The 20,663-nt window shown below is 45.1% G+C and overlaps 1 protein-coding gene across 2 annotated transcripts in view; it reads right to left on the bottom strand.

Moving 5' to 3' along the window:
* EGF (epidermal growth factor) overlaps positions 1 to 20,663 on the bottom strand; it is an 88,113-nt gene that overhangs the window by 31,530 nt on the left and 35,920 nt on the right. For both annotated transcript variants that reach the window (XM_037897047.2, XM_007054419.3), the window contains exons 9-14: positions 12,033 to 12,155; positions 10,103 to 10,228; positions 7,832 to 7,968; positions 4,808 to 4,956; positions 2,902 to 3,006; positions 180 to 403 (exon numbers count right to left, since the gene is read on the bottom strand). In XM_037897047.2, coding sequence (XP_037752975.1) covers positions 180 to 403; positions 2,902 to 3,006; positions 4,808 to 4,956; positions 7,832 to 7,968; positions 10,103 to 10,228; positions 12,033 to 12,155 — 864 coding nt within the window. The remainder of the gene's footprint in view (positions 1 to 179; positions 404 to 2,901; positions 3,007 to 4,807; positions 4,957 to 7,831; positions 7,969 to 10,102; positions 10,229 to 12,032; positions 12,156 to 20,663) is intronic.

Genomic DNA, 20,663 nt, shown 5'->3' with positions numbered 1-20,663 from the left:
TCTAGTACAGGTGTTGCTGAATATACTAAATTCTGCATTGACTTACCTACTACAATCCCATTAACCTCAACGGAGCTGCACAGGACGTAAATTAGTGAAGAATCTGGCCCATAATTCAGATTCACATACACACAGAGACAGATATACATAACAAGTAATCATCAACACCAAAACCTCACCTACATCATACTGTGTAAGTATTCGGCGTTTAGAACCATCCAGACTTGCAGTTTCAATAACAGACTGTTTAGCATCACACCAGTACAACTTGTCAGCTAAGCAGTCGACAGTTATTCCACTGGGCCAAACCAGGTCAGTGCTAGCTATAATCAGACGATCAATGCCTTGTAGGGAAGCACTTTCGATCCGTGGGTTGACCCCCAAGTCAGTCCAGAATAATCTCCTTTAGTGAATAAAACACAAAGGAGTCAGTAAGCAAATATGTTTTCCCTTCACATTTATCTTGTTTTGGAGAATTCTTTCATGGCAGACTGACTATAGCAAGTCAGGCACATGGAAGACATAAGGCACCTACCCTCAAAACAAATACTTAGAATACTGATCTTTTAAAAATTGTTTTATGATCCCAGATCATTATATTAAATATATGTGTGGTTGTGAACATAATTCCGTTTTTGCAGTTTAAAATAAAATCTCTGAAGAAACATTTCCTTCATCTGCATCTTACCGAGTTTAGGGTTCTCCGTTTCCCTTGCAACAGATGATAATACTATAACACTCTATAATAATGGAGCGATTGCTGCTTTAGGCACTGTGATAGCAATAGCTGTTACAGGGTACACATGGAATCCTGAATGCACATCTCTGTAAGCAAGTCAGCAAGGAAATTATTTTCTTTTATTTTGTTTTATATATTAAAAGAAACCAAAAATGAGCCCTGTCCCAAATTTTTCAAACTAAGTAAAGATCCTTGATGCTCAGTTTATGGGTGCCCAACCGAGATAGCATAAAGAAGCCTGATTTTCAGAGGTTGAGGGCTCAACATTTTCTGAAAATCAGGCCCCTTTAAAGTGACTCAAGTTGGGCACTTAAAAATTAAGGCATGCAGAATCACTAATCATTTTGGGGCCTCAGAATTTCCCTGGTGTAATCCCAGTGACTTCAGTGGAGTTATATCAAGGGATGAATTTGGCCAAGTTATCTGCCTTTGTTAAATGTACTCATATAGGCCCCAAATCCTACTAGCCTGACACAAGCAGTTCCTCTGTCATCAAAGGACTGCTAATGGAGAGTATCATCTGTCCCACAATGTTCTTAATACTCTTGTTTGACTTTGAATTTCATCTTTAATACTGACGTTTACCATCATGGAAACTACCATAGTCCTTTGTTGTTTCTTTAGCCTTTAACTTCTCAACAGGGACATTTTCACTAGGCTCTAATTCCACACCCCACCCTATCTGTCCCTCTCCAGTACATCTTTTGCTTCAACTTTAAACAATGATTCATCAGTTACTGTTTCAAAAATAATCATCTTGTCAACAGTAATCAAAACTCGCCTGGACTTCTGCCTACTTTTTCAGGAACTAGACCATAAAACTCCGACATTCTGTGACACACTATATATAGGTCAATCTTACTTTCAACTTGAGATTTTACTTTATTGCCATTGATAACTTATAACTAGCTTCCCAAACTCAGGTATTCCTAAGTGTTTTCCCTAGAGACCCTCTGTGTTCCATACCCTTGTTCCATCACCACTTTCCAAAGTCTTTTATTTCCTGGATGGGGTTAACAAGGTCCACCTACTCTTTTCACTCAGCAGTAATTATAGTGCACTTTCCTGCAGGATAAACATACCTGACATCAAAATGACTCCGAAAAACCCTGCAACACTAATTCAGGTTTTAGAAACCATCCTGTTACAGACAGGGTGAAATCCTGGCCCAAATAAAGTCCATGGGAGTCCATTAACTTCAATAAGGTCAGGATTTCACCAATAACCCTAATCTATCACTTGGTGGTTCTGATGTCCCCATCAACATATTATGTATGCACCACCAGATATGTAGTTAAGATAAAAGTGCAGATATATGTTTATACTCGTGCACCTTCACATCCAGTAGATTATTGTGGATATGACTTCAAAGACTGCAATGTTACTTAAACGTGAATATGATAATTGCAATAAAATTCCTTCTCTGATAAAAATGAAAAATTACTTTCAAAGCTGAGCATATAGTGTCCTGCAAAAGATACAATCCTTTTTAACTAATAACATTTACCAGTGAGGGTGACTTTAACTATATATATTTGCTTAGTTTTATTTATAGACAATTTATCCCCGGTGCCAGGTGATAATTGTATAAAACGTATAATAATAACAACATAATTCCTGTAATTAATCCTCAACTAACAATAGCCCAGCAGTGAAAAAGAAGCCATAAGTATTGTTAAACCTGCTTCTAGATTCCCATTGCTACAGCTGCCCACCCACACAAAACCAGACAGATGGCATGTGTGGTCACAGTGTGTCCCAAAGGCAAATGTGTGTCTTTACAATAAAAGTCATAGTTCCTTGAAGAAGAAAAAAGTCATATACTGCTTTCTTCCCGTTCCAAGGTGAATTGGGTGCTGATTGATGAAGAATTGACAGAACTGGATAGAGCCAAGTGATGGCAGGAGCTCTGCAAACTTCTTCCACTCAACTCCATCAATCTTCACTCTCAACACACCCAATTACTGCTTCACTGGGCAGTCCACTTCCAACAGTGAGAAGTGGACAAGTATCCTAGGATGAGATCAACAAACTCAGTTTATGTGGGAAAAAGGCAGGACCTGAATACTGGTTTCCTAATTAGAGAAGGGGGGGGGGGAAAGCTTCAATATTTACCTTCCTCACCACCTACTCTTAGATCAATAGTATCTATTACTTCTTACTTAGCTAGTGGGTGAACAGCAATCCCTCGGGGCTGGAAGATGTCCTCCTTGATGATCATTTCTCTGTGCATTCCATTCAACTCACTCCTCCCAAGGTAAGACTTCCTGCAATATATAGGACACAATTTGAGCCATTACTGTTATCTTCATTCCCTTTTTTAGCAAAATATACTCACTGAGTTTTTAAACTGTCATTTTCTTTAGCTGACCATAAAGTGTAATGAATGGCATTTCAAATACAGAAACTAGTCTTGCCAGCACTGACTGGCCCATTGTTTTAATCATTCATGTCATAGCTCCATTATCTGATCCAATAGAATGATAGCAGGAAATTGATTTCTCTGCAGGAAATCAAACTACTTTTTTCGGTTTCAGAGTAACAGCCGTGTTAGTCTGTATTCGCAAAAAGAAAAGGAGTACTTGTGGCACCTTAGAGACTAACCAATTTATTTGAGCATGAGCTTTCGTGAGCTACAGCTCACTTCATCGGAAGCTCATGCTCAAATAAATTGGTTAGTCTCTAAGGTGCCACAAGTACTCCTTTTCTTTTTACTTTTTTCGGGTAGGTAGAGAATTGGATGTCTGTTTATTAAGAACATTAATTGGAATCAAGGAGAGAATAAGCTCCTGAATGAGGAAAAGTGTTAAAGAACAAAAGTAATAAATACTTTTCTTGTATACAGCACTTTTCATCCATAGGTCTCAAAGCACTTCACAAAGACAGGTACATATCATTATCCTCACTCTACAGACAGTGAAATTGAGTCAGAATGGTGCCCAAGCAAACACAGAAAAAGATGGCCTGACTCCCAGTCCTGTATTTTATCCGGAAAAGATTGCAGAAACTTTACTCTCATAAACGTTATCCAGGGGAACAAATGTCAGAATAGTATTAACATCTGACTGAAGGGAAACCTACATCCTTCCATTCCTAGCTGACTCAAAAAGGAAAGGGCCAGCAGCGTCAGGATGGAAGGAGGAATGTAGGCATGGGAGAAAAAAAGCAGTGGCTCAGAATGTGTGAAAGGTACAAATCCATCCATGAACTTCTGGATACCTTCTGAAGGAAGGGCAATAGGAACTTTACTAATTTTTATACAGGAAGTTGATCCACATATTTTCCAGACAGTTCACAAACAAAAATCGCCTGGGTATATACATCACAGAGTGAGGAAGGTGCAATTCAGAGTACAGCACATACAGTAGGAAGATGATCTGCATATTCAGAATCACTTTTTATTGTCTAGTAAAATGTTGGTCATGCTATGTAGCCATCCTTCATCTTTCATATAACCACTACGGTGTTGCTCTAATCCAACACTGCCTTTTTGCCAAAGATGGGCTTTTTTTCCCCTCCGTGAATAGTGTGATGTGCTGGCTCACATGTGTGATCATATTATCCACTAGTGACTAAGCCACAAAGAGGACATAATCCTTTCTATGACAGTGAGTTAACAAAGAGTCTCCTTTAACTCAAGGAGGTCTGTGATTAAGGAGACAATGGTTCTGTGCTATGTCCGAGATGTGTCATGTGTATAGTATAGTAATGTTCATGAGCTTATATGCAGCACATATTCTACATTCATTGCAATTGAGCCTGATCACCTGGTCCTCACAAAGACAAATCTCCTGCTGAAATCAGTGGGAATTTTGTCTGTACGAGAAGTATAATAATCAGAATCACAGAGAATTGTTCTTTTTTTACACACTTTCACATTTTTTACACACCTTGACATTGATTTTCAGATGCTAAGCTTTCAGTCGGTAATGACTTACAATTACTTGATAAAACACTACTGTATTTAAAGTAACACCTCAATTATTCCCACATTACAGTTCAGTTATTCCATATATCTTATGACAACGTTATATGTCCTCTGGCATCAGTGCAGAGAGAAGAGCATACCCTCTGTCTGTCCAATACAATTTACGGTTAATCCAGTCCACAGCAAGACCTTCAGGTATATCTATAGCTTCACAAATAATTTTTTCACGATTTGAGCCATCCAGATCAGCTCGTTCTATCCACTTCAAGGCTGTGTGTGCAAAATAAATCTGTTAAGAGGAAACATAAGAATTATTTTCAACTATTTCACAGATCATTTCTGTCCAGTTTCCCTGATCTTACTGTTTCATCTCTGACTATGAATTTTCTTTTTGGAAAAATCCCTATTCACTTATTTATAAACTGGTATCCTGTGATTATTGATCAAACAAACAGGCACTTATCTTCAACCAGAATGACTTCTGCAGGCTGAGCATGCTTAGTAATAAATCCTAGCTGCCCTACATACCACCTCCTCAATAACCTAAGGTTCTCTTTTACACAGCAACCTCCTAAAGTGGAACACAGCCCATGAAACAACAGAAGGAGGAGGCAGAAAGAAATGTGTTAATATTTAGTTGCCAGATCATTTAAGTAAATGAAAGCATGTGTGTGGAGGGGGATGGATATAATTTCCTCCTGTTCCACCTCTTTTCACATTTGTCTTTGTTATTTTCTTAAATAACAGTCCCTGTCCTGCAAGGTGTTCCAGGACTCAACTCTAATGGGGCTGCAGACAGGCACAACGGCCTGGCCTACACAGAGAACCTTGCAAGGTCTTAGACGAAATCTGAAATTCTCCACTGTTTAGAGTTATGGTTACCACCATTCGTAGGAGTGGTGGTAACCACCATTTTATATTTGGTATCAACAGAGAATTGTATCCTGAACTGCAAAACAGCATACAAAATAACACTAAAGCTTCACTGCAAATGCTAATAACAACATTAATGCCTTTGCACTGACTGTAGATTTTTCTTGAGCCTTTAAAAACTCAACTCGAGCAAACTCTCACTAACTTCAATGGGTATTTTGCTTGAAAGAAGAAGCCTCTATCTCCTAGAAGCTACTGCAGCCAAACTGGGAGATTTTAGGCTACTAAAAGTCCGGCGGCACCTGGCCCCGTGCCACTCCCGGAAGTGGCCAGCACATCCCTGCGACCCCTGGGGGGACAGGGCACTCAGTGTGCTGCCCCTGCCCAGAGCACCAAGTCTGCAACTCCCATTGGCCGGGAACTGCCACCAATGGGAGCTGTAGGGGTGGTACCTGCAGGCATGGGCAGCATGCAGAGACCCCCTGACACTCCACCAGGGGCTGCAGGGACATGCCGGCCACTTCTGGGAGTGGTGCGGGGCCAGGGCAGGCACGGAGCCTGCCTTAGCCCCACTGTGCTGCCAACCAGGAGCCGACCGAGGCACCCCTCACCCCGTCCTGCACCCCAACCCCCTGCCCCAGCCCTGAGCCCCCTCCAGCAGCCAAACTCCCTCCCAGAGCCCACACCCCCTCCTGTACCCCAACCAGCTAGTCCAAGCTCAGCCTGGAGCCACCTCCCACCGAACGTCTCAGCCCCAGCCCAGAGCCTGCACCCCCTCTCGCACCGCAACCCATGCATCAGCCCAGTGAAAGTAAGTGAGGGTGGGGGAGAGCAAGTGACAGAGGGAGGGGGGAATGGAGTGAGCAGGGCGGGGCCTTGGAGAAGGGGCGGGGCAGGAGTGTTTGGGTTTGTGTGATTAGACAGTTGGCAACCTTACCCAAAACCAGCTGCCTGTGTGCAACCTCCCAGTTAGCCACTCCATGCAGCTGCCAGCATGCAACCCTCCAGTGAAACCCCCTGCTCAGTTGCCACCTTGCAACCCTCCCAAGGAAGCCCCCTGCCACCTGTGCCCAGCTGCCTACATGCACATCCACTTCCCCCTCACTGCCTCCTCTCACCTCTGCCATGGAGTTACTCTTCACTGGGGCAGTGTTATAGCTCTGGCCCTGGCCGATGCAGCACAGAGGTGCCCAGCTCCCTCTTCTGCGCAGCCTCCGTGCTGCTCCCTCAGCTGCCCCCAGGAGGTAATGCTGGGGCATGTGCGCGCCAAGCCAAGCAGCCACAGGAGCCAGGTGCTACGGAGTCTGCTGCCTTGTTGTTACTTCCCATGTGCTGTGACAACAGCAATGTCTATACCCTGTCTAGCTGTTTCTGACAGCAAGGAAGACCACTGGGGAACTGGGGCGAGAAGCTGCCCTCTCATTTATCTGAACTCCCAATTATCCAAATAAAATCTGCGTCCCCCATGGTATTCAGATAAACTTGAGCATACTGCATTATCTTAGAGAACAGTGGAGATAAGTCTCATTATAAGGAGAAAACTGTCTGTTATACAAGGCTTCACAAAGCAGCATTCGACTACCCCTCTTCCAAATTCACCAAGCTTAGAGCACTGGGATGAGGCAGTACTCACTGGCCCTAATCTGGCAAGCTGCTCCATGTGGGCTGACTCCTGGGTCCAGAAGGAACACCAGGCAGAATCAGGACCACGTTCTGTAAGGCTAACAAGCTTGCCACATTTGCAGAAGGTTGGTTTAATGCTACTAGGAGAATTGGGTGCAATGCTTGTTAAAAGAGCCTCTACATATTGTATGGGTTTTGATATGTATCAGGGGTAAAGATGCCTTGATTTTCTATGATCCCTCAATAAAAGCACCCGATATATTTCCAGGAAATGATTCTGAAGTTTAAAGTGAGAAATCAATTGATTACACAAATGTTTTTGTTCTAGACAGCGTCTTTTTCACAAACAGAAGTCGGTCCAATATAAGAGACCCACGGTATCTCTTTGTAGTCATGCTTAAAACTATGTGGGAAATCCAGCCATTTTGGCATATGGACTACATTAAACTAAGAGACAGAACTGAAGGGTCAAATTTAACCTGAGGGCTTGTGTTTAGCACCCTACTCGAGACAGAACACCACACCAACTGTGTTGCTGGACATTCAACGGAATAATAGCAGCACAGCTTGTCATCTGGATCATTGGCAGCAAAAAGGTTAAGGTACAAGGAAGCACAATCCATTTGTCCTCACACCACTTCAAAATCCTCTCATTTTTAATGCCTTACCTTACTTTCAACTGGGTCATAGTCCAGTGCTAAGACTATGCCCATCTGCCAGTCGAGTAAACTTGTGTAATCTGTTCCATCAAAACTGATGCGGCGGATGTCCTGGCCATTTGCAAATAACAAAAATGGCCTGGGGCCTGTTAATGAAATTTTGCATGCATGTTAATTCTTCTAGGCCCAAAGTAATCTGTAGATAAGATGCTTTATGTGTGAAAAAGCAATTAGAGTGCACATTTCTCCTCTCTGTCTCTCCTCGCTCTTTTGTTTCCATCATCTTAATCAAAGTTCAACATCAACAAGATCTCATCAATGAAGAAGGAAAAAGTTAATTGTCTATCACTGAAAGCAATTGCCTCTTTTCCTTTTATTGCTAAATTTTAAACTGGCACTTAACTCTTCTGCACAGGTGACTGCATAGATATGCTGGACATGCACAGGGCAAATCATGAAGTCCTTACTTAGTTATTACTCAGTCCTTTCCTCAGGCAAAGTCCTATAAAAGTCAATAGAAGTTTTGTCTCAGGAAAGGCTGAAAGACTGGGCCCAGGTATACACAAGCTGAATCAGGATGTCTTTTATTTAACAAAGAAACAAAAAGGGAAGTGTTAAAATACAGAACATAGACTGAAAGCCACACTCCCTCCTTCCCCCACAGCCCATGCTGTGGGAACCGCTCAGGGCACGTCAACACAGCAACCAAAATTAGGCATACTCGTGCTAGCTTTAACCTAGCTAGCACATGGATTTCAGAGCAGATTGTACAAGTCTGCCCAGAACCCTGGGTACATATTTGCTTTGCTAGCACACACTGGTGTCTGTGCCATTGCATCTTCATTGCTCTTTTTAGCCACGCTAACTAAATTAAAGCTAGCACGGGTACGCCTACCTGAGCTGCAATCGGACCTCCGATTGCAGCATCGACATACCCTAAATTAGCATTTTACAATGCAAAGGAAGGGAGCTTGGTAGTGCTTTAGTTTATTGAACTAGCTTTCACCCTTGGGTCCTTGACTTAAATCTCACTTACTTCACCAATGAAGTTAGTGTGACAGTCTCAGTTAATCCCCCCAACATACATTAATTATTGCTGCTGTCGTCATTTGCATTCCAGTGTTGCCCAGAGGCTACAAGAGAGATTAGGGCACCGCTGTGTGAGGCACTGTACGTTGTAAGAGAGACTTTCTGCTCCAAAGAATTTATAATCTAAATAGAAATAGTGCATGACAAAGGATGAAAGGAAGGGTGGGGAAACTGAAGCACCGAGCTTTAGGTCCTGATCCTGCAAGCATGTACATGCTTTCCACTTCACAGGAGAGTAAAAGTAAACATATGTTAAGTGTTTGCAAGATCAGAGCCCTGTCATCTGCCCAAGGGCACACAGTCTGTGGCAGAGGCAGAAATTGAACCCACATCTCTTCAGTGCCAGTCCAGCAACTCAGCCGCAAGAAAATCCTTCCTCGTATAAAGTGTCCATCACAACACCACCATACAATCCAGTTCACTTGACAGTGAGGGACCATAAGGAGCTTTGCACTGTAATAGCAAAGACTGCAGATTGGTATTGACATGCACGGAGTAAAACTGCACAGTGCAGATGTGCACACTGTCATATGCCTGGTGTTTGACAATGCAACTTATTCATTTTTAAATTTATAAAATGCAACCTCTCTGGGCATATGTATAATACATAACATAACATCTAACACTGACAAAAATCTAAAAGTAAAGATTCACTCCAAAAACCAATCTACTATCTGCCCACCACCACTATCCTCACCCCAAATAGATGGGCCTTGCACTGGGACGTACATGTCAACAAACTTGGGCTTTTTTGGATCAGTGGTGAAAATAACTTATGCAATAGAGGGCCCTCAGCTGGCCATGCCTTGCCCAGCCCTCACATATAAAAACCTAGACCCCGATCCTGCATTGTGTAGCACATCAGCAGACTGCTGCACACACGGCTCCCCATTTACTTCTGGGACACAACAATCCCCTCCCCCATGCTACACAATGCAGGATGGGGCCCCTCAAACGACTGAAGTTGACTAAAAGAAACAATCTGTTGCAAGGGAGACTGAACTATGTAGTTATGTACGTCGTGATATATTTCACCATGTTTTATTTTCCCAAACTACCAATATTCCTCAAATTCATTCCAATGAATTAAAAAATGTTAAAGAGTGATCCAAAATACCCAATCCCCTTTAAAAGTTGTTATAACTTTCTTGTTATATGGCCAGGAATATCCAGGAACACTTCAATACTGACCTATGGCAGTGCAGTGTCTTTTATCCCCCTGCAGCTTATATCCAGGAAAACAACCACACTCCCAGGAAGATGGACTTAAAGAGGTACAAATCTGGCTACATCCACCATTATCCAGAGATGTACAACCTTAAACAGAGCATTTTTTAAGAATTAAACTGTAGTTATAATATAAAACACTATAAAATCACAAGTATCAGCAACAGAACAACCCATACAATTGTGATTTCAACTATGAGATAGATTTTATTGTTGCCAAAGATTTTCAGCATGATTGTTAAAGGCCAAGGTTTACCAACATGCGTGAACATGATCAGCTCCTTCTGTTACATCTCCTCTTGAAGATTTACAACAGGGGCAGTAGGACATATGAACAGAGTTTGCAGGTGTTGATTATTTAAGTCAGCTTATTTTACTCAACAGAACTCTAGTCAAATCTACAGAAAGTAACGACTTCCATCAGACACTGAATATCTGTGCTTCGTCCCATGGTACAGCAAATTAAAGCCATTCTCTCACCAGAAGGTGAAATGGGTTAGGGTAATTAAGCAATGAAACCCATTGATCTTCTAACTTGACAGGCCAGAACATCATGTTTCGTTGTTTCATTTTCTAAGCTTAAGCCACCTTGTTGGGAGAATGAAGAGTGCAAATGATTTACTAGATTTAAAAAAAAATAAATCACTGCACAGCCCTACCCGCACCAAAAGAGACCATTCCTCCACACGAGCTAGCGTGATAAAAATACCTGGGTGGATGTTGCAGCACATGCCAGTCACCTGAGGACGGACCGAGGGGGGTTGGTTGGTCTTGTACTTGAGCAGCTAGACCAAGCCACTACCTGTGCCACAAATGTCTAAAGCAGGGGTGGGCAAACTTTTTGGCCCGAGGGCTACATTGGGGTTGCAAAACTGTGTGGAGGGTCGGGTAGGAAAGGCTTGTGCCTCCCCAAACAGCCTGGTCCCACCCCCTATCCACCCCCTCCCACTTCGCGCCCCCTGACTGCCCCCCTCAGAACCCCTGACCCATCTAACCCCCCTGCTCCTTATCCCATGATGGCCCCCTCCCTGGACCCCCTGCCCCTATCCAACCCCCTCTGCCCCTGACTGCCCCGACCCCTATCCACTCCCCCGCCCCTTGATAGGCCCCCTGGGACTCCCACGCCTATCAAACCCCCCGTTCCCTGTCCCCTGACTGCCCCCCCCAGAACCGCGACCCATCCAACTGCCCCCCTGACAGGCCCCTCGGGATTCCCACACCTATCCAACCGCCCCCTGCTCCCTGTCCCCTGACTGCCCCCTGGGACCCCCCAGCCCTGGCCCTCTTACCATGCCACTCAGAGCAGTATGTCTGGCAGCTGCGCCACCCAGCCAGAGCCTGCTGCGCTGCCCTGCAGGGGCGCACAGCCCCACCGCCCAGAGCACTGCCCGCGCGGCGGCATAACTGCGGGGGAGGGGGACTGCAGTGGGGGGCAGGGGGCGAGCCTCCCTGGCTGGGAGCTCAAGGGCCGGGCAGGAGGGACCCACGGGCCAGATGTGGCCCGCAGGCTATAGTTTGCCCACCTCTGGTCCAAAGGCACACACCCAGCTGCAGTGCAGACATACCCATTGGCTACATAAACTGACTCAACTGAGCCACACTGCCTAAAACTATCCCCACCCCCTTGACCCTTCTTAGATCATGGCTCCTATAACACTCCAAAATATGGAGAAGCTGTAAAGGGGCCCCCAATGGCCCTGGGGGAATTCCTGTGACACCAAAACTTCACAGGGCCGGCAAAGTAGCCCTACACAGTTTTTCAGCTGCCTTGCACAGTCATCCACAGCTGCACAAAGCTAGTGTGAAACACCATCACCCAGCTTTGGTGCTCAGCACCAGCAATAAACACAGACTTTAGCACCCATTAAAGAAAGAAAAATGTTAATAATCCTACCTGAGCATGTTTTGCCATCTACTCTGAGCACTGATCCCTCAGGACAGAAGCAAACAGGCCCTCTAGATGTTTCAAGACAACCATGGCTGCATTCAGTATGATTATTTTCACAGGAAATGAGCTCTATAGTAATTTGAAAAGGAAAAGGGTTCAGAACACATACTAACTTGACAAAGGTTAATCAGCATTTTTAAACAGGCACAACAAAGATTCATGTGTGGACACAGCCAGGATAAGATTTCTATTTGCTTTTCAAAATCTGTATTAAGTATAATGGAGGAGAAAGTTGAAATAGTTGCTGTGCTCTGAAGCTGTTAATATGTACCCTGTAATTTTAAACTTTCCAAAATTTTACTGTGGTGTCAGCAAAGTAGCAGCAATTAAAGACACACTCACCTGTTGCATGAGAAACTGACCCAATAACTGAACAGGGGCAGGGGCTCTGAAACTGTGAGGAAGGCTCATCTGAAGAGAAGGATGGTCTTGTGGGTAAGGCACTGAACTGGAAATTAGGAGATGTGGGTGCAATTCCCAGCTCTGCCCTGTATTCCCTGTGTGACCATGAGTAGTTAATCTACTCAGTGCCTCAGTTTTCCATCTGTAAAGTGCTTTATACGGGGACAACACTCTTTGTTTTGTCATTAGACCATAATTCAGAAAGGCACTTAAGCACTGAAGTCAATGGGAACTACTTATGTTCTTCGAGTTAGGCATGTGCTTAAGTACCTTTATGAATCAGGACCTTAGATCATAAGGTTTTCCTGACAGGGACCCTCTCTTACTTCTGTACACACAGTGCCTATCTCAACGGAGCCCTGATCTCAGCTAGGGCCCCTAAGGGTATGTCTACACAGCAGTTAAACACCCATGGCTGGCTTGGGTTAGCTGGCTCAGGCTGCGGGGCTGTAAAATTGCTATGTAGACATTTGGGCAAGGAGGGAGGGTCCCAGAACCCGGGCTGCAGCCCCAGCCCAGACATCTACACAGCCTGAGTCCTGCAAACCCAAGTCAGCTGACCCAGGCCAGCCACGGCAGTGCCACAGGTCTTTTATTCCAGTGTAGAAGTTCCCTAAGGGTAGGTCTACACTGCAATATAAGCTCAGGCTTAGCAGGACTCAAGTAGTGGACCCTGGGTTACAGAAACCAGGGCTTGAGCATCTACACTGATTGTCAACCCTACATTAAGAATTTTCTAACTTGGGTTCAAACCTGGGGCTCTGGCATCCACACTGCAGCATGCAGAACTGAGTCAAACCAACCATATCCCAGACTCCCTAGTGCCCTCCTGAAATGTGGCTGCTCTCGCCCTTTGACCATGGTGTACTGTGAGAAAACAAGACTGCCCACCCTGTACATTACAGGAAGTTTGAACAGCCAACCCACACATCCTGCCGAGCCGCCTTTTTAGTCTGTCCGCTCCAGCTAGTAGAGCCAGCAACACGGAAGAGGTGCCATTTGAAGAACGTCTCTTACTTGCACTTTAGGCAGAGCTTCTGTGAGTTTCAGGTGGACATTTTGGCAGCACTTTCTGACCCACCAAAGGCACCTGACAGAGCTAATGATGGAGCAGGAGGAAGAAGACACAGACATGGCAGACTCAAACTGGCTGATGCTGCTCATGACACTTGGCATAGCTGCTGAAGCCCCCTACGTAGGCTGGCTTTCATTAGGCAGGACCACATCATCATGCAGACCTGGGATGACCAGCAGTGCATCCAGAACTTTTGGATGAAGAAAGCTACATTTCTAGAGCTCTGCGAGCAGCTTGCCCTGATCCTCCAGTGTAAAGACACACGAGGGTAGCCAATGCCCGTCCAAAAGCAGGTTGCTATAACTGGAAGCTGGCTACGCCAGAATGCTATACATCCGTTGCCAACCAGTTTGGTGTTGGAAAGTCAGTGGTGGGTAAAGTTGTGGCAAAGGTTTCTGCGGCAATCAGGCATCTGGTTTATCCCAAGATGGCAGGCATAAAAGATATTCCTGAAGTAATTGCTGGCTTTGAGAGAATGGGGTTTTCAAACTGCACTGGGGCCATTAATGCGACTCATATGCCCATAGTTTGCACTCCTCAAGGAGTACACAAACCACAAAGGGTACTACTACATTGTTATGCGGGCCCTTGTGGACACAGAGGTGAATTTATGAATGTCAACAGGGGGCTGCACTGGGAAAGTTCATAATGCCATGGTTTTCTGCCCATTGGGAGTCTGCATTCATGGACAGGCTGGTACACTATTCCCACCAAATGACATTGTCATAAACAGAATAACTGTCCCCACTGTTATTCTAGGGGACCCTGCATGCCCTCTTTTGTCTTGGCTTATGAAACTGTACCTGACTCCAGAGGCCCTGGCAAAAGATGCATTGATTACACTCTGAGCAGTTGCAGAATGCATTTGGTATTGTGAAATCAGGTTGGAGATCTCTACATACTCTTGGATTCCAGTGTCATCAATGCTGTGAGCATTACTATGGCTTGCTGTGCTCTTCACAATCTTTGTGAAGCCAGAGGTGAACCTTTATTATTTTAAATACAAAGTGTATGAAGTGATGTAGTGACAGCAATAAACTTTCTTGACAAAATAAAGAGATTTATTTATAAATATGCATTCGAAAAGTACAACATTCACCCATTGCCAGGCAGGCCAGCTGCCATTATCTCACCACTACCAACAGAACCTTAGCAAAATCAAGAAGTGCATGGACAAGGGCAAACAGTGAAACCATATACAAGACAGAAACCCCCTACCACTACATGTCCCTTGGGCCCCCATTCTCCTTTCCCTTCTTTCCCTATTTGCCATGCACCTGGCACCGGGGGAGAGGTGGAGGCACCCCCTGCCCTGCTCAGCCACTCATGGAGCCCAATTGCCTGGGTCACCCAGCCATGGAGTTTTTCAAGCTTTTTCTGGACTGCATCTCTTGGTACCACACAGGGGACTCACGCTGTGGTGTGGGTCATGCAAGCAGAAACCAGTACTCTTGTTGCTTTTAGCGGTATTAACCGCTCAAACCGTTCTTTCTCCCTTAGCCACCATTCCTGTTCCAGGAACTGCACCGAAACCCTGTCCTCAAGCTGTGCAGCTAGCCTGAGCCTTTCCTCTCACCATGCCTTTCCTCTAGCCAAAAGTTCCTCTGTCTGATACTGGACCTGCTTGTTGGCCCTGTCCAGAATTCCAATCAGAAGTTCAGCATGGAAACACTTCCTCTTGGAACGGCTCATGAAGATACACTGGCTCAGACGTCTGTTGCGGTGTGGGTGAGCTGCAGAGGTACTGCAGCCAGTAGATGTTGAGGGAGCTGGAACAGGACAAGACACAAGGTTATTGTCTCAAATAGCTCAATGCAGGAGCACAGAATAAATCCTTCTGGAATTTCAAAGACATAAAATGTTACTTTCCAAACTAAACTTCAATATTTTGTGAGAGGGATACTTCAGATCACAGAAGGCCTCTGGACACAGCCTGGTTAATCACAGTGAAGTAAGTGCGTAGACCATGGTAAGTTAAAAATGCAAAATTGTTTTTCACTTTCTTAAACGTTGCAGAACTATTTGGGTTGGGTGCGGGTGGGTGCCGCTCAGTGGCCACGCTGCAAAAGCTTCTTCTATCATTTCAGGCCTTCCAACATTTTGGAGGACATAACAGTTCTTGTGGCTGATTCGTAAAGGGAGATGTTATCCCGAACTGCTGGTGGGAAACCTGCAGTGTGTGCAACTGAAATATTCGCACATATAGTGACTGAACAACATATCTATGAGTGAAGTGGGCTGGTCAGCTACTGAGGTGGCCCTGGAAAATATTCTCTTCTGGAGAATCTGGAGTTCCTGCTTCAGGAAAAGTTTGCAACTATCAGCGCCTGGGATTGGGTCAGAATTCATGAGGGAAATCAACAGGATGCTGCATTAGCTTCCAAAGGCTTAGCCTGTTATGGCTGCATGGAAACACCCAGAACTGCACAGCCATCTTCCTTACCCCTCTGCCTCCTGCCACGTTTCTGCACAAAATTTCAATGTCCAGTCAAATTTGGCACCTATGGATTTTGTCACCTATGTTGCATGGACTGCCTTTGGCTGAAAATGGACTAGAATCACTGTTTCCAGGTGGCTTGTTACGTCGTTCAGTGGTTACAGAACGGCATACTTACAGACATGGCGATGTACGATTATTATTTTTAAGGAACAGGAATGCCCTAGCAAAAATCTATGCCGTCTCAAATAAATATTCACTTTCAAGGTGTTTTTACTGTTTTGCATTTTCTGGTCACCATTTTGAACGCCACGCGATGGAGGAAGAGGGAGCCAAGCCGCTGGTGGCAGACAATCGGCCATTAGCAGATACATGTGCTGGGGCTTCTAATAACTTTTGCATTGGTTCATCGAATGGAAATCCCTCCCATTACAGTATCAACAAACATTAAAATGGAGCCGGAAACTTACCACACTCAGGGCAGTTTCTGTTCCTTCTGTGTCTGCTGCAGGCTTCACAGCAGGCTGCTCCCCAGGGGTGGCATCAAACAGCTCCTCAGAGTATGGCCCCTAGATGTGCTGCTGCTCCTGCTCCTGCTCCAAAGCCTCCTCTGGGACCAGTTTCAGCAAGAGAGTCACTTCACTGTCCGCACTCAGCACCTGCTGCTGGCTCCCATCCCAACGGTCCCCATGCTGGATTCTGGGGCCAGCAGAGCATTGTCCTGGCTGACCATCACGTACCACAGTTGGGTCTCTGCTTGGCACACTGTCCAGCACCTGATCAAACGCTTCATAAAATGGACATGATGTCAGCGAGTCGCCTAAGGTGTGGTTCTTGTTCCTGGTTTTCCTGTCAGCTCCATCCTAAACCACTTCATCTGCTCCCTTCGCTGGTCACCACTCCATTAAATTTGCAACACTGCCAGCTTCTTTGCTATTTGCTGGCATGTGTGGTTATTCCTGGTACTTTTACTCAAGTCCACAGTTTTGCTGGCCTCACACCAAAGATTTACCAACATCCGACTATGTTCTTGTGATCATGAAGTAGTCATGCAACAGACCTCTTCTGCTCAGTCTCTGTTGCAAATACAGAAGGCTGTCGGATGGTGTACTTGCCCCTGAGTGTTCAGACGACAACAGAAGGGTTAAACGCTGACTCACCGAGCTGCTGCACTACACCAAGGGGGGCTGCGCTTCCATTTCCCTGGAGTCAACTGGAGATTCTTGATATAAAAGGATAAAGGCAGCTGGGCCATGGATCGTAGACATGGATGCAAGGCTAGTCACCCACTGTCCTGAGTCTCTGTCATTGTCACAATGTCCTTGCTGCTATTTTTAGCTCAGCAGCTCGAGCGAAGCTAGCACAAGTCTGTCTACCCCTGCTGGGAGGCGCTCTCTCAGCTGCAGTGTAGGTATATCCTAAGTGCTACAGTAATGCAAACAATAAATAATAATAGTAACTAAAGGGAGAAGTACGTGGTGGGAAAAACCTAGAGCTACCCATGCATGCCCTTCCCCCATTCAGCCATCATAAGAAACTGATCACATGGGATACAATCACCTGTGCCCAACATTTGATCACTGATCCAAAGAAGAGTGGGGGGGAAATAAAAAAAATTAAGTTCCTTGCCAATATGCCATGAAGGAAAATTTCTTCCTTGCAGTATATTGTTGATTTATTCAACCATGCGCATATGAATAAAACTCACCAGATTAGCAGCTAATCCCACTAATATCCAATTAATATGGTGTGGTCCTGGTTACTTAAGGTGCTGTCTGTCTCTTTAAATACTGCTACAACCACTGTGATAATTCCTCCAGACATAGCCTGTATTTAACCATTAGGGATTGGAAATGCAGTGTTCTGACTCTGGAACACATTCTCTCAGTCCACCAGAGTCTTAACTATTGATCTTCCAGGCACACAGGAAAGGTGAGATACCATGTAACTATTCCTCTTGGCAAGGGATTGTAAATTGTCATCAGTCTCAGTAACTGTTATACTGCCTAGTGTGGGCAGAAGACTTGTTATGAGTCTTTCAATTCTTTTGGTAAATTCAGGAAGAAGTTCATAATATGCATATATTTATAAATAAATACAAAGAACTATTCCTTTTTTCTTGAATATCATTAAGGTAAATTACTTCCTGTGGGAGAAAATAGGCTTTCCAGAAAACACAGAACTGACAGGACTTTCGATCACAACTGCTGACAGCGCCAGCTACTGTACATCTTTAGGTTTCCTTCATTAATTCTCTTTTCCTTTCAAGTAATTAGACAAGAACAGCTCTAGATGTCCTCCTTCCAGCCAACATTTGTTTCTTTACACTGTCTTAGTACCGCATGGCAACATCTGTTGGGAGGGACTGAAACTGGAACAAAAGCAGGTTTCCCACAGATGCTTCTGTGCCTGCTGGCTTGAATGGTACATAGCTGCTGTAAATATTCCTTATCCAAGGCAACTGTGCTCTGCAATGCATTTTTCTGACCTCTTAAGTACCTTGAAAGAGGTCTAGAAACTGACCTTACATTAATACCCTAATAGGAATTTATGGCTTTAGAATGAAGAGACTTATATAATAAGCAGGGAATCATTAAAGTTTCAGGCTACTGTGTGGGCTTCCACTATTCCATCTCGCTGCTTAGTTGAGAGAATGTGCTGGTGTTGTGATTATGTGCGCACTATATGGGGTGGGAGTCATTTTGTATTATAGAAGTTATAGCAATAATCTAGGGGTTAAATTAATCCATGCTTGGTCCGTTGCCTGTCTCAGAAGCAGATTATCTTCGTCTTACCTTATATCACTGTTCAGCACTTAAATACTAAGCTGATAGGCGCCTGGGATTGACAGAGTGATGAGCAGCGTTGAAAACGTTTCCAGTCCCAAGTAGTTGCATGTAAAATAGTACCACAAATAAATCACCCCAAGAGAGGGATAGATTGCAATAGGGCCTCCTCTCTAAGCCTTTGCATTCCATGCAAGGGCCTGTCACAACCACAGTCCCTGAGCTCAGTAGAGCACAGCAACTTCTCCTCCCTCTGTGTGCCTCTGGGTGCACACTTCCTCCAAATGGAGGTGCAGAGAAACAGAGCAAAAGCTCCCAAGCGGGCCAGATGCACCAAGAGAAGCAGACTGTACCATCCTACAGAACCATAGTGCAGCCTCCCCCATCCCACCGGGCACCAAAATGGGCTTATGCCTTTTGGAGCATGCTACTCCTGGGAGAGAGCAGTGTCTCATCCCCTATGCCTAAATGCCACAACTAAGCCCAGGACAGTTTGGGGATGAGTGCCAGACTAGCAGCCTATAGTAACATGCTGTGAGGGTGAGATTTCATAAGATACAGAACACAGCCAAATTGCTAACTTGCGAAAAATAACAGTGGCATGTACAGTGGTGAAATGAAACCCCTTTAAAATACACCTGGGAAACAGAGGTAGCACTGAATTTTCACAGGACAACTGTGCCCCACAGACCCATTATTTTAAACAAATTTTCTTCTTTCTCCCATGGGTAAGTGTAGCATGTAAAAGAAAAGGCATTTTCCAGCCACAGTCTGAAAACAAACACAGCACCGGTAGCATCGAGGGAACGTAATACACATGCATGCTTATCCTAATCAAGCACGAAGGGAAAGCCAGTTAAAGAGCCCAGTTATACTGGTAACCACACAGACTTTCCAAGCCCATGTTTCCAACCAGTTTTCCAAGACACACCTAAGGATCATTGTATCTGTGTAAATCTTGAGTGGAGGGTTACAGAATTTTAGGGCTTCAACAAAGGAACATACTAGACGGCACCACAGGCATGACTGCCCCATGTCCCCTCCTGGTCAAACATGGTGATGCAGGCACTCTTTGCCTCAGTCTACTCCTCTGATGTAGGTTTTCTCAGCCTTCCCCTCACAGGGCAGAACTGGTGAGGTGGCTGGGCCCTCCAGCCAAGTCACAGAACAAATGTAACCCCTTCTGAGATAACAAAAGTCCAGACAAACAAAAGATTCCACCACCCCTCCTGGGCTACCTTTAAATCTTCCCTGCTCCATCAGAGAGCAGATTCCCAGGCTGCTTTTCCTAGAATCACCCTCACAGCTGTCTGGAATTCCCTGCTTCTAGCAAACCCCCTTCCATGAAAGCCTAACCTGTTCCCTGGAGTTCCTCCCTGTCAGCCCTAGAAGACCCAGGTGTTCATCAGGCTATCTGCTGACCCTATTTTTCCCTCCTCCTCAGGCTGGAAGGCAGCTAGTTATGGCACAGGTAGGGGTGATTGAACAGGGCTGGCTCAAGGCCTCCAGACCTTTAAAGGGGCAGGCTGTTAAAATCTGTTGTCAGCAAACTTATGCAAAATCACTTTACAAGAGATGCAAAGCATGGTGCACATGTCACACCCTGCATACCCCACCCCACATCAGCTGGGTTGGGAGTTTAATGGGACCAGCAGGAGGAATGCTGCCCGGAGTCCTGACTGGCTCAGTCCTGGGAGAGGAACACTCACCCCTCTCTCTGTAGGCATTTCTCCTGCTGGGCCAAGAGCAGCCAGCAAAGACAGAGAAAATGTGGGTGTACTGGAGAACTCCCTCTTGCTAGTTATTGTGTAAAACTGTGTCCTCTCATCGTGACCCCTCTCATCACCTAGTAGGGATTAAAACGCTGTTTACCCCAC

The sequence above is a fragment of the Chelonia mydas genome, chromosome 4, assembly GCF_015237465.2.
Source record: "Chelonia mydas isolate rCheMyd1 chromosome 4, rCheMyd1.pri.v2, whole genome shotgun sequence".
Taxonomy (NCBI): domain Eukaryota; kingdom Metazoa; phylum Chordata; order Testudines; family Cheloniidae; genus Chelonia; species Chelonia mydas.
The sequence above is the reverse complement of the archived record's forward strand: the minus strand, read 5'-3'. Positions and strand labels throughout refer to the sequence as shown.